Source organism: Somniosus microcephalus, chromosome 1 (assembly GCF_052327205.1).
Source record: "Somniosus microcephalus isolate GS21.2 chromosome 1, FLI_Smic_1.0, whole genome shotgun sequence".
In the NCBI taxonomy this organism is placed as follows: Eukaryota; Metazoa; Chordata; class Chondrichthyes; order Squaliformes; family Somniosidae; genus Somniosus; species Somniosus microcephalus.
This window is the reverse complement of record NC_140987.1, coordinates 78668690-78681030: the sequence shown is the minus strand read 5'-3', so window position 1 is coordinate 78681030 and position 12341 is coordinate 78668690. Positions and strand designations below refer to the sequence as shown.

Genomic DNA, 12341 nt, shown 5'->3' with positions numbered 1-12341 from the left:
CGCATTGGGATTTGCAAGACTCGGGGACTTCCCCTTGGTGCAGGGCGCCATTGACTGTACGCATGTGGCTTTGCGGGCCCCTCTGGAGCATGGCGAGCAGTTTCGCAACAGGAAGGGCTACCATTCTCTGAATGTGCAGCTGGTGTGTGACCACAAGCAGCGCATCATGGCTGTCAATGCCAGCTTTCCAGGCAGCAGCCACGATGCGTTTATCCTGCGGCAGAGTACTGTGCATGACATGTTCGAGGCACAGCCTCCCCCAAGAGGATGGCTACTCGGGGACAAAGGCTATCTTTTGTGTACCTGGCTCATGACCCCGCTCCGTGCGCCCAGGACCGCTGCTGAAGAGGCATACAACGAGAGCCATCAAACCACCCGCAACATCATCGAGCAAATTATTGGGGTCCTCAAGCAGCGGTTCCGCTGCCTTGATCGCTCCGGAGGAGCTCTCCAGTATTCGCCGGACCGGGTCTCCCAATTTGTGGTAGTTTGCTGCATGCTACACAACCTGGCTATCCGCAGGACTCAGGCACTGCCACCTGACGTTGGAGCAGCACCTCAGGAGGAGGAGCAGGAAGAGCAGGAGGAGGAGGAGGAGGAGCAGGAGTACGTTCCCAGGAGGGAGCGACCAGGGCCAAGGGCCGCGCGACGCCACCTTATTACACGTTACTTCTAAGCCCCCTGTCAGGGAATGCCTTGTGGCCATGAGGGAAGATGAATGCAGCCGCTCCGCAAGCCCTCAGCCGGCGAAGCCAACAAACACTAACAAGAAAAACCATGGAGACTGTATGAATAAAGATAATTATTTATTACACAAAAATGAAAACCCCTTCCCACATGAATCCCCAAAAACAATCAACGGGCCCCACAAAAAGCCCAACAAACGACTCACTCCCACAAACTGGGGAGGAGTAACTCCACATTTGTACAAACCTGGCCTCAACCTCGGCCTTAACGCAAAAAATAAGCCCACGAACCAAACAACCATGGGCAAAAGAAAGATGGCCACCGCCATATAAAACGAAAGCTGGCCACACCCTCTACTGAGTGGCCCGCGAGGGCGAGACCTTGTCCAGCCTTTTGCCTCCCCTGCCCGGCCTGCTGCTCCTTCGCAAGCTCTGCCCAGTGACTGCTGCGAGGCTGGGGGAAGGCGCCTGAGGCTCAGATGTCCTTCCGCCAGATGCCCTTGGGGGGCGGCCTACACGGCCTTTGGCCCTCGAGGGGCCGGCTGCTGAGTGGCGCACCTGAGCCTGGCCAACATCAGCTCCAGCCGCTTGCCCTTGACGCCCCAGTGGGGGAGTGGCGGCGACAGATGGCGCAATGTGGGCAAGCTGGCGTCTGGGATGCGCTGGCTGGTGCTGTGGCGCGCTGGCACTCGGCCGGGCCCGCACTACATGATCCGCAACAATCAGCCGAGGGGCGGCTCGCTGGGATGCTGCAGCGCGGCGGGTGCCCTGGCGATGCCTGCCTGAGACAGCGCGTGTGGCAGCAGTGAGTGCCCCTGTTGTCCTGGTGTGCGCCCGCATCACACCCGCCAGGGACTTGACGGCATCAGTGAGCATGCGGCCACTCGCGGCAGTTGATGCCCCGAACTCGCGCACACTGGTCGCCAGCGACTCGATGGCCTCAGGCATGCGCCCCACCACGCGCATGAGCTCCGTGTGGCGCCGGTCCGAATCCTCGGCCATCTTGTCCAGCTTCCGCGCCTCCTCCGAGGTGAAGGTGTCCGGACTGGAGTCGGGACTCTCCCGCTGGGGAGCAGGGGACCGAACTAGGGGAACCTTGCCACGTTGGTGGCGGCGAGTGTCCCGATCAACTGCACTCCCCTCTGATCCTTCCCCCCTTTGGGGGGGAAGGCCGCGGCCCATGCGCAGGGCTCCTGGGTGGCTGGACGCCACTGGTCCCAGAAGCTGCAATCCCCTGCGACAGTTGGTCCAGGCACTCGTCCAGTGAGGACGTGTCAATCATTTCGTCCTCTCCTGCGGGACCTGAGCGTTCCCCTGATGGTCCGGCTTGCTCTTGCTCCTCCTCCTCCTCCTCCTCCTCCTGCTCAGAGGGGCTGTCACTGGCAGCTTCAGGGACCTGGTCGTCACCAGCTGAAAGCAGGAATGCACAAGAGTAGCTTCAGAGTGAGGAGACGGCGTCAGCGAGGGAGTCAGGACTGGTGGCATTCAGCGCATTGGTGGGACAGTGGCAAAGGAGGTAGCTCGGATGCGCAAGTGCGACGCGAGAGGGCCAAAAGGCGAGGTCCTTACCATTGCCGGGCAGTGGAGGGTCGGCTACTCCGCACGCTGTGGGCACGATCAGCCGGGCTCCCATGAGCACACTCACGCGCTCCTCCAGGGGAGTGAGCTTCTGCAGCTTGGCGCGGCCCCCCCTGGTCCTGGCACGGGCCTGGCGATTATAGGCTACTTTAGCCTGCAAGAGAAAGGACGGGCTGTAAGTATGGAGTGTAGCCCTGATGTAGTGTGCACTGCCTCCCATGGTGGAATAGCTTGGCCAGAGTGTAGCCCTGATGTACTGTGCACTGCCTCCCATGGTGGAATAGCTTGGCCAGAGTGTAGCCCTGATGTACTGTGCACTGCCTCCCATGGTGGAATAGCTTGGCCAGAGTGTAGCCCTGATGTACTGTGCGCTGCCTCCCATGGTGGAATAGCTTGGCCAGAGTGTAGAGTGCAGAATGGGCAATTGATGCTCATTACTGTCCCAAAGCTGCTGGCTGAGGGCTGGCCATTAGGACTTTCAGCTCCCTTTGCCCATCATGTCAGGTGTACATGCAAGAATGAGGAGGAGACTGGAAAGGGTACTCACCCTGACAATCCTGGTCAGGTCGTTGTATTTTTTCCGACATTGTTTGTGGGTCCTGGGGGCATCGCCGGTGAACGTCACCCTGTTGGCGATCTGCTTCCAGGCTCTGGTGTATTCTTGGTGGTTCGGATTCCTCCCAGTCTCTGGGAACAAGATCCTGCACCTCTTCTCCAGAGCTGTCACCATTATTTCCAGATCACGCTCTGAGAAGCGCAGGGCACGCTCACGGGCCTTCTCTGGCATTGCCATGACTCCCTGGGGCTGAGCAGCAGTGTTGAGGCCTATTTGCAAAGCTGCAGTGTGCAGGGCGTGGCAGCAGACCAAATCGTCCCTTCCCCCTTTAAGAGCTGGTTGGCGCCACGGGGTCTGCTGTCAATCAAAAAATGACCGCACCCGCGCTGCGCCCCGCCTCGGCGCTATCCCTCTGCACCGCCGGCTTAGCGCCTAAAGATAGTAGTGGAACGCCTCTTTTAGCGCTCCAGCAACCTCTTAGGGCGAAGCCACTGAATTCCCGGCAAGGGGGCGCAACTTTGGGGCGGGCGCTAACATCGGGCGGGCGCTAACGTTAGCGCCCCAAAACTGGCTATACTGAAATTCTAGGCCATAGGGTCTAATGAGAGGGAGGAATTGAATGAAATCAGTATTTGTAGGGAAATGGTGTTAGGGAAATTGATGGGATTGAAGGCCGATAAATCCCCAGGGCCTGATAATCTACATCCTAAGGTACTTAAGGAAATGGCCCTAGAAATAATAGATGCATTGCTGGTCATCTTCCAAAATTCTATAGACTCTGGAATAGTTCCCATGGATTGGAGGGTAGCTAATGTAACCCCACTATGTAAAAAAGGTGGTAGATAGAGAACGGGGAATTATATGCTAGAGTCCATTATAAAAGATGTAGTAGCAGAGTACTTGGAAAACAGTGACAGGATCAGACAAAGTCAACATGGATTTACAAAAGGTAAATCATGCTTGACAAACTACTGGAATTTTTTGAGGATGTAACTGGTAGAATAGATAAGGGAGAACCAGTGGATATGGTGTATTTGGACTTTCAGAAGGCTTTCGATAAGGTCCCGCATAAGAGATTGGCGTGCAAAGTTAACGCACATGGGATTGGGTGTAAGGTACTGACTTGGATAGAGAACTGGTTGGCAGACAGGAAGCAAAGAGTTGGAATAAAGAGGTCTTTTTCCGAGTGGCAGGCAGTGACTAGTGGGGTACTGTAGGGATCGGTGCTAGGACCCCAGCTATTCACAATAAATATTAATGATCTAGACGAGGGAACTAGATGTAATATCTCCAAGTTTGCAGACGACACAAAGCTGGGTGGGCGTGTGTGCGGTGAGGAGGATGCAGAGAAACTCCAGTATGATTTGGACAGGTTGGGTGATTGGGCAGATGCATGGCAGTTGCAGTATAATGTGGATAAATGCAAGGTTATCCACTTTGGTCGCAAAAACAGGAAGGCAGATTATTATCTGAACGGCAATAGATTGGGAGAAGGGGAAGTGCAATGAGACCTGGGTGTCCTTGTGCACTAGTCGCTGAAGGTAAGCATGCAGGTGCAGCAGGCGGTTAAGAAGGCAAATGGTATGTTGGCCTTCATAGCGAGAGGATTCGAGTACAGGAGCAAGGATGTCTTGCTGCAGTTGTACAGGGCCTTGGTGCAACCACACCTTGAGTATTGTGTGCAGTTTTGGTCGCCTTATCTGAGGAAGGATGTTCTTGCCATGGAGGGAGTGCAGCGAAGATTCACCAGACTGATACCTGGGATGGCAGGAATGACGTATGAAGAGAGATTGGGTCGATTAGGCTTATATTCGCTAGAGTTTATAAGAATGAGAGGGGATCTCATTGAAACTTATAAAATTCTAACAGGACTAGACAGACTAGATGCAGGAAGGATGTTCCCGATGGCGGGGGTGTCCAGAACCAGAGGTCACGGTCTAAGGATAAGGGGTAAGCTATTTAGGACTGTGATGAGGAGGAATTTCTTCACCCAGAGAGTGGTGAACCTGTGGAATTCTCTACCACAGAAGGCAGTTGAGGCCAACTTAAGAAATATATCTAACTCCTTGAATATATTTAATAAGGCTAAAGGGATCAAGGGATATGGGGAGAAAGCAGGGACACGGTACTGAATTTGGATGATCAGCCATGATCTCAGTAAATGGCGGAACAGGCTTGAGGGGCTGAATGGCCTACTCCTGCTCCTATCTTCTATGTTTCTATGTTTCTTTGTTTCTTCCTGACCCCAACCCCACCCAATGAGAGGATGCTTCCTGTTAAGACATAAGCCTGATGAAAATTATTTATTAATTATTTCTCAGATGTGACAGTAATAAATTAATTACTGGTGTAAATGTTTTCTACCCTTGTCACAGGTAGTCCAGAAGCGAGAACCACGTGACTATAGGTGTCTCTTCAGGGTGTGTTTCCTGCCAAGAGATCCACTAGTGGTTTTACGAGATGATCCAGTTGCCTTTGAATACCTCTACTTGCAGGTATGTGTTTGGGTTGAAGGATCTCAGGATCCCTTTATAAAGTTCATGACCATGACCAGCTATTTCACCTTGTCCAGAACAGTAGAACCAGAGGACACGGCCTGTGCTTAAAAGTGGATAGATATAAAACTAATCTGAGGAAACAATATTTCAGTGAGCTAGTGGTGAATCTATGGAAGATACTCCCTAGGGTGGAAGCCGTTAGTATTGGTTGATTCAAATGCAAATTAGATTGATTTCTTTCAGAAAATAACATTTTGGATACAGTATGTGAGTAATTTGAGACATGACATGTGGCAAGTGGAGCATGATTGGAAGGAACAGGTGACTTTGAACCTCTAGTTCCCAAAGGTCTCCACACTGGGGGTTTCCTCGCCTCATGTCTGGGTCTGTTGTCGACTAATTGTCAGAGATTGATTGCTATGATTTGTCCATAATTCCATTATCGTTGTATCATGCAATTATCAACATGCGTCTAGCAATTCTTATGTTCCTAAGATGTCCTATATTTATGGACAAAGCTATAGTTGACCTATGGGGATGAGAGACTTCAGTTATGTGGAGAGACTAGAGAAGATGGGATTGTTCTCTGTAGAGCAGAGAAGGTTATGGGGAGATTTAACAGAGGTTTTCAAATTATATGTGGTTGTGATAGAGTAAATAAGGAGAAACTGTTTCCACTGTAAGGAAGATCAATAACCAGAGGACACAGATTTAAGATAATGGTAAAAGAACCAGGAGGAGGGATGAGATTTTTTTTTCCCAGCTGTTGTTATGCTCTGGAATGCACTACCTGAAAGGGTGGTGGAAACTGATTTGATAGTAACTTTCAAAAGGTATTTGGATATTTACTTGAAAAGGAAACCATTTACAGGGCTATGGGGAACGAGCGGGGGAGTGGGACTAATTGGATAGCTCTACCAAAGAACCAGCTCAGGCACGATGGGCCGAATGGCCTCCTTCTGTGCTGTATGATTCTACGATTTTATGAAAGCATTTATAAATGGTGGTAAGTTGCTTCTGACATTTTTCTAGGCAGCTGTGTGTGGTGACTTTAGTGGTCTTCTCTTTTACAGAGTTGCAATGATGTACTGCAGGAAAAGTTTGCTATGGAGATGAAATGCAACACTGCTATCCGTCTCGCAGCACTGCAGATTCAGGAATGCATCCTCAGCTCCAAGCAGTCTCAGAGAGTCTCCATGAAGTACATTGAGTAAGTCAACATGCCCGCAGGATTGAACTGTGCATTGCTTCAGCTGCATTTAAAAGCTGTACGTCACACCAAGCTATGTTCACACTACACTGTGGCAAAACAGGGCTGTGCGCCTACAGTTCCCAATCTTGGCCAGACTGTCCGGGCATGGAAGGCAGAAAAACCAAAGCACCAAATCCACTTACTACATAGCAGGATTGTCAAAGGTGAGGGATTACATAGGATTACATAGGATATACAGCACAGAAATATGCCATTCGGCCCAACCAGTCCATGCCGCCGTTTATGCTCCACTCGAGCCTCCTCCGTCTTTCCTCATCTAACCCTATCAACATAACCCTCTATTCCCTTCTCCCTCATATGCTTATCTAACCGCCCCTTAAATGCATCTATACGATTCGCTTCAACCACTCCCTGTGGTTCCACATTCTCACCACTCTGGGTAAAGAAGTTTCTTCTGAATTCCCTATTTGATTTCTTGGTGACTATCTTATATTGATGGCCTCTAATTTTGCTCTTCCCCACAAATGGAAACACTTTCTCTGTATCTACTCTATCAAAACCTTTCATGATTTTAAAGACCTCTATTAGGTCATCTCTCAGCCTTCTCTTTTCAAGAGAAAAGAGACGCAGCCTGTTCATCCTTTCCTGATATGTATACCCTCATATTTCTGGTATCATCCTTGTAAATCTTCTCTGCACCCTCTCCAGTGCCTCTGTATACTTTTTATAATATGCCAACCAGAATTGTACGCAGTACTCTAACCAAGGTTCAATACAAGTTTAGCATTACTTCATTACTTTTCAATTCTATCCCTCTAGAAATAAACCCTAGTGCTTGTTTTATTTTTGTTAACCTGTGTCGATACTTTTAGTGATTTGTGTATTTGTACTCCGAGATTCCTTTGCTCCTCTACCCTATTTAGATTCTTATTTTCCAAATAATATGTGACCTCCCTATTTTCAAAAGTAATACCTCACATTTATCTGTGTTGAATTCATTTGCCAATTATATGCCCATTCTGCATGTTTATTAATGTCTTGTAATGTGTTGCAGTCCTCCTCAGTATTGACAATTTGGTGTCGTCCGCAAATTTAGAAATTGTGTTTTTGATTCCAAAGTCTAAATCATTAATATAAATTGTGAACAACAGTGATCCCAGCACTGATCCTTGTGGAACACCACTTCCCACCTTCTGCCATTCTGAATAGCTACCCTATACCCCTACTCTCTGCTTTCTGTCTTGAAGCCAGCTAGCTATCCATTCTGCTACTTGTCCCCTGACTCCGCATTCCCTGACCTTATTCAATACCTAATTTATGTGGTACCTTATCGAAGGCCTTTTGAAAATCTAAATAAATTACGTCTACTACATTACCCTTGTCTACTCTCTCTCTGTTACCTCTTCAAAAAATTCAATGAGGTTGGTTAAGCAAGACTTTCCTTTTTGAAATCCATGCTGACTATTTATTATTATATTTTTGGTTTCTAGATGTTCTTCCATTTTCTCCTTTAGTAGGGATTCCATTATTTTTCCTACCACCGATATTAAGCTGACTGGTCTATAGTTCCCTGGACATCTCCCTTCTTAAATATAGGTATTACGTTAGCTATCCGCCAGTCCTGTGGCACTACACCCTTTTCAAATGAATTACTAAATATGTGTAGTAATGCCTCTGCTATCTCTTCCCTAGATTCTTTTAAAATGTGCGGATGTAATCCGTCTGGACCTGGGGTTTTATCCTCTTTGAGTTTCATTAGTTTAGTTAATATATCTCCTTGTTTTATTTTAAATGCAGTTATCTCATTACTAATCTCATCATCCACATGTTCTATCCCCCTGGTAAATACTGAAGCAAAGTAATTATTTAATATCTCTGCCATCTCTCTATCGTTGCCTGTGGTATTATCTTGTCCATCCCTTAGTGGCCCTATTCCCAACCCGGCCTTCCTTTTTTTTATTTACGTGCCTATAAAATATTTCACTATTTTGTTTTATGTTCGTTGATAATTTAATTTCATAGTTCCTCTTTACCTTCCTAATTGTTTTTTTTGACTTCTCTCCTAATCTCTTCATATTCTCTCTTGTCATGCTCTCCCTTGCTGCCCATGTACTTAATGTATGCCTCTTTCCTTACCCTCAATTTTTCCCTTATGGCTTTATTTATCCACGGTGTCTCATTAGTGTTTAACTTGTTTTTGTTTTTTAGCGGAATATATTTTTCCTGGACTCTGTTGAACACCGTTTTAAATGTTTCCCATTGCTGTTCTACATCATTGTTTGCCAATATTGTTGCCCATTTTATTTTCCCAAGTTCTAGTCTGAGCCCCTCAAAATCAGCTTTTCTCCCTTCTATTACCCTGGTCTTTGTCATACTTATGTCTTTCTCAATTATATTATCTTAAAGCGTATTATATTATGGTCACTATTGCCTAGATGTTCCCCTACTTTTACTTCTCTTATCGGCTCTGGTTCATTCCCTATTACTCGATCCAAAAGTGAATCCTCCCTTGTTGGGCTTTTTACATATTGGGTTAGAAAGAAGTCCTGTGCACATTGTAGGAATTCCAGTCCCTTATCCCCTTTACCTACCTCTTCTGTCCAATTAATATCAGGGTAGTTGAAATCCCCCATGATTATTATTCTATGTCTTTTACTCATTTCCCTAATTTGTTTGCATATTTCTTCCTCCATCTCCCTTCCACTATTAGGGAATAGGCTGCATTTCTAGCCAAGGAACAGTGGTGCATGGTAACCTCCCAAACAGGGAAAAATAACCAAAACTGGGGAGTATAAACCAATATGTCCCTTGGGCAAGCTGCGCCTGTGTTCCTGTGCCCCTGTTTTGGGCGCAATGCCCTGCCTATAGGTTGGGTCTATACTGGAGGTGTGACTGGACCGTTCAAATATCCTGACCCACCAAATTCAGATCAGGTCAGGAGAGGCACAGCACACTGCGGTTAAGATAAGCCTCTGTCAGTGTTGCTGGTGTGTTCAGCAAAAGTTGCCTGAAATTTCTCCTGGTCTTCTGCCATTAATTTGGCAGCAGAGTGACCAAGCTGGCTTCTCTGGGAGTTCTGCCAGTCTCTTACTGAAGTTATGGCTGGAGACCAGGAGAACCCCTGGCAGAGATTACCAGGAATCATCAGTGTAAGTTAATGCAGTGGGACTCCGCATTAGCAAGATTCATCATTAGGGAGAGTCCTAATTAGCGAGTCTTCTCATTGATGAGACTTCTCGTTAGTGAGACTCCTCATTAGTGAGACTCCTCATTAGTGGGACTCCTCATTAGTGAGACTCCTCATTAATGAGACTCCTCGTTAGCGAGACCCCTTGTTCGCAAGACTCATCATTAGCGAGACTCCTTATTAGCGAGACTCATCATTAGTGAGACTCCTCGTTGGTGAGACTCCTCGTTAGTGAGAGTCCTCATTAGAGAGTCTCCTCATTAGAGAGTCTCCTCATTAGTGAGACTCCTCATTAGCGAGACTCCTCATTAGTGAGTTTCCTCATTAGTGGGACTTCTCATTAGTGAGACTCCTCTTTAGCAAGGCTCCTCGTTATTGAGATTTCTCATTAGTGAGACTCCTCATTAGCGAGACTCCTCATTAGTGAGACTTCTCATTAGCGAGACTCCTCGTTAGTGAGATTCCTCATTAGTGAATCTCTTCATTAGTGAGACTCCTCATTAGTGAGACTCATTAGTGAGACTCCTCGTTAGTGAGATTCCTCATTAGTGAGACTCCCCATTAGCAAGACTCCTCATTAGTGAGACTCCTCATTCGCGAGACTCCTCGTTAGTGAGTTTTCTCGTTAGTGAGACTCCTCATTAGTGAGACGGCTCATTAGTGAGTCTCCTCAATACGAGACTCCTCATAAGCGAGACTCCTCGTTAGTGAGATTCCTCATTAGTGAGACACCTCGTTAGCGAGACTCCTCGTTAGTGAGACTCCTCATTAGTGAGTCTCCTCATTATGAGACTCCTCATTAGCGAGACTCCTCATTAGCGAGACTCCTCGTTAGTTAGACTCCTCATTAGTGAGAATCCTCATTAGTGAGGCTCCTCGTAAATGAGGCTCCACATTAGTGAGACTCCTCGTTACTGCCTCATTAACGAGACTCCTCATTAGCGAGACTCCACTTTAGTGAGACTCCTCATTAGTGAATCTCCTCATTAGTGAGACTCATTAGTGAGACTCCTCATTAGCGAGACTCCTCGTTAGTGAGATTCCTCATTAGTGAGACTCCCCATCAGCGAGACTCCTCATTAGTGAGACTCCTCATTAGCGAGACTCCTCATTAGTGAGACTCTTTAGTGAGACGCCTCATTAGTGAGATTTCTCGTTAGTGAGAGTCCTCTTTAGTGACACTCCTCATTAGTGAGACTCCTCTTTAGTGAGACTCAATAGTGAGTCTCCTCATTAGTGAGACTCCTCATTAGCAAGACTCCTCATTAGCGGGTCTCCTCATTAGTGAGACTCCTCATTAGCGAGAGTCCTCATTAGAGAATCTCCTCATTAGTGAGACTCCTCATTAGCCGGACTCCTCATTAGTGAGTCTCCTCATTAACGAGACTTCTCATGAGTGAGTCTCGTCATTAGCGAGACTCCTCATTAGTGAGACTCCTCATTAGTGAGTCTCCTCATTAGCGAGAGTCCTCATTAGCGAAACTACTCATTAGTAAGACTCCTCATTACCGAGACTCCTCATTAGAGAGTCTCCTCATTAGTGAGACTCCTCATTAGCGAGTCTCCTCATCAGTGAGACTCCTCATTAACAAAACTCATTAGTGAGATTCCTCATTAGTAGGACTCCTCTTTAGTGTGTTTCATTAGTGAGACTCATCATTAGTGAGAATCCTCATTAGCGAGACTCCTCATTAGTGAGTCTCCTCATTAGTGAGACTCCTCATTAGTGAGACTCATCATTAGTGAGTCTCCTCATTAGTGAGACTCATCATCAGTGAGTCTCCTCATTAGCGAAACTCCTCATTAGTGAGACTCCTCATTAGTGAGTCTCCTCAGTAGGGAGACTCCTCATTAGCAAAACTCCTCATTAGTGAGTCTCCTCATTAGCGAAACTCCTCATTAGCAAAACTCCTCATTAGAGAGTCTCCTCATTAGCGAGACTCCTCATTAGCAAAACTGCTCATTAGTGAGATTCCTCATTAGCGAGACTCCTCATTAGAGAGTCTCCTCATTAGCGAGACTCCTCATTAACTAGTCTCCTCATTAGTGAGTCTCCTCATTAGCAAAACTCCTCAATAGCGAGACGCCTCATTAGTGAGACTCCTCATTAGCGAGACTCCTCAGCAGTGAGACTCATTAGCGAAACTCCTCATTAGTGAGTCTCCTCATTAGCGAGACGCCTCATTAGTGAGTCTCCTCATTAACGAGACTCCTCATTAGTGAGACTCCTCAGTAGTGAGTCTCCTCATTAGCGAAACTCCTCATTAGCGAGTCTCCTCATTAGCGAAACTCCTCATTAGTGAGTCTTCTCATTAGCAAAACTCATTAGCGAGACACCTCATTAGTGAGACTCATTAGCGAGACTCCTCATTAACTAGTCTCATTAGTGAGTCTCATTAGTGAGACTCATTAACTAGTCTCCTCATTAGTGAGTCTTCTCATTAGCGAAACTCATTATCGAGATGCCTCATTCGTGAGACTCATTAGCGAGACTCCTCATTAACTAGTCTCCTCATTAGTGAGACTCCTCATTAGCGAGACTCCTCGTCAGTGAGATTCCTCATTAGCGAGACTCCTCATTAACTAGTCTCCCCATTAGTGAGTCTCCTCATTAGTGAGACAC

At 47.2% G+C, this 12341-nt stretch overlaps 1 protein-coding gene across 7 annotated transcripts in view; it reads left to right on the top strand.

Annotated features, from left to right (window-relative positions):
• Positions 1-12341, top strand: part of frmpd1a (FERM and PDZ domain containing 1a) — a 294153-nt gene that overhangs the window by 175613 nt on the left and 106199 nt on the right. For all 7 annotated transcript variants that reach the window (XM_085983574.1, XM_085983599.1, XM_085983605.1 and 4 more), the window contains 2 exons: positions 5196-5315; positions 6392-6528. In XM_085983574.1, coding sequence (XP_085839700.1) covers positions 5196-5315; positions 6392-6528 — 257 coding nt within the window. The remainder of the gene's footprint in view (positions 1-5195; positions 5316-6391; positions 6529-12341) is intronic.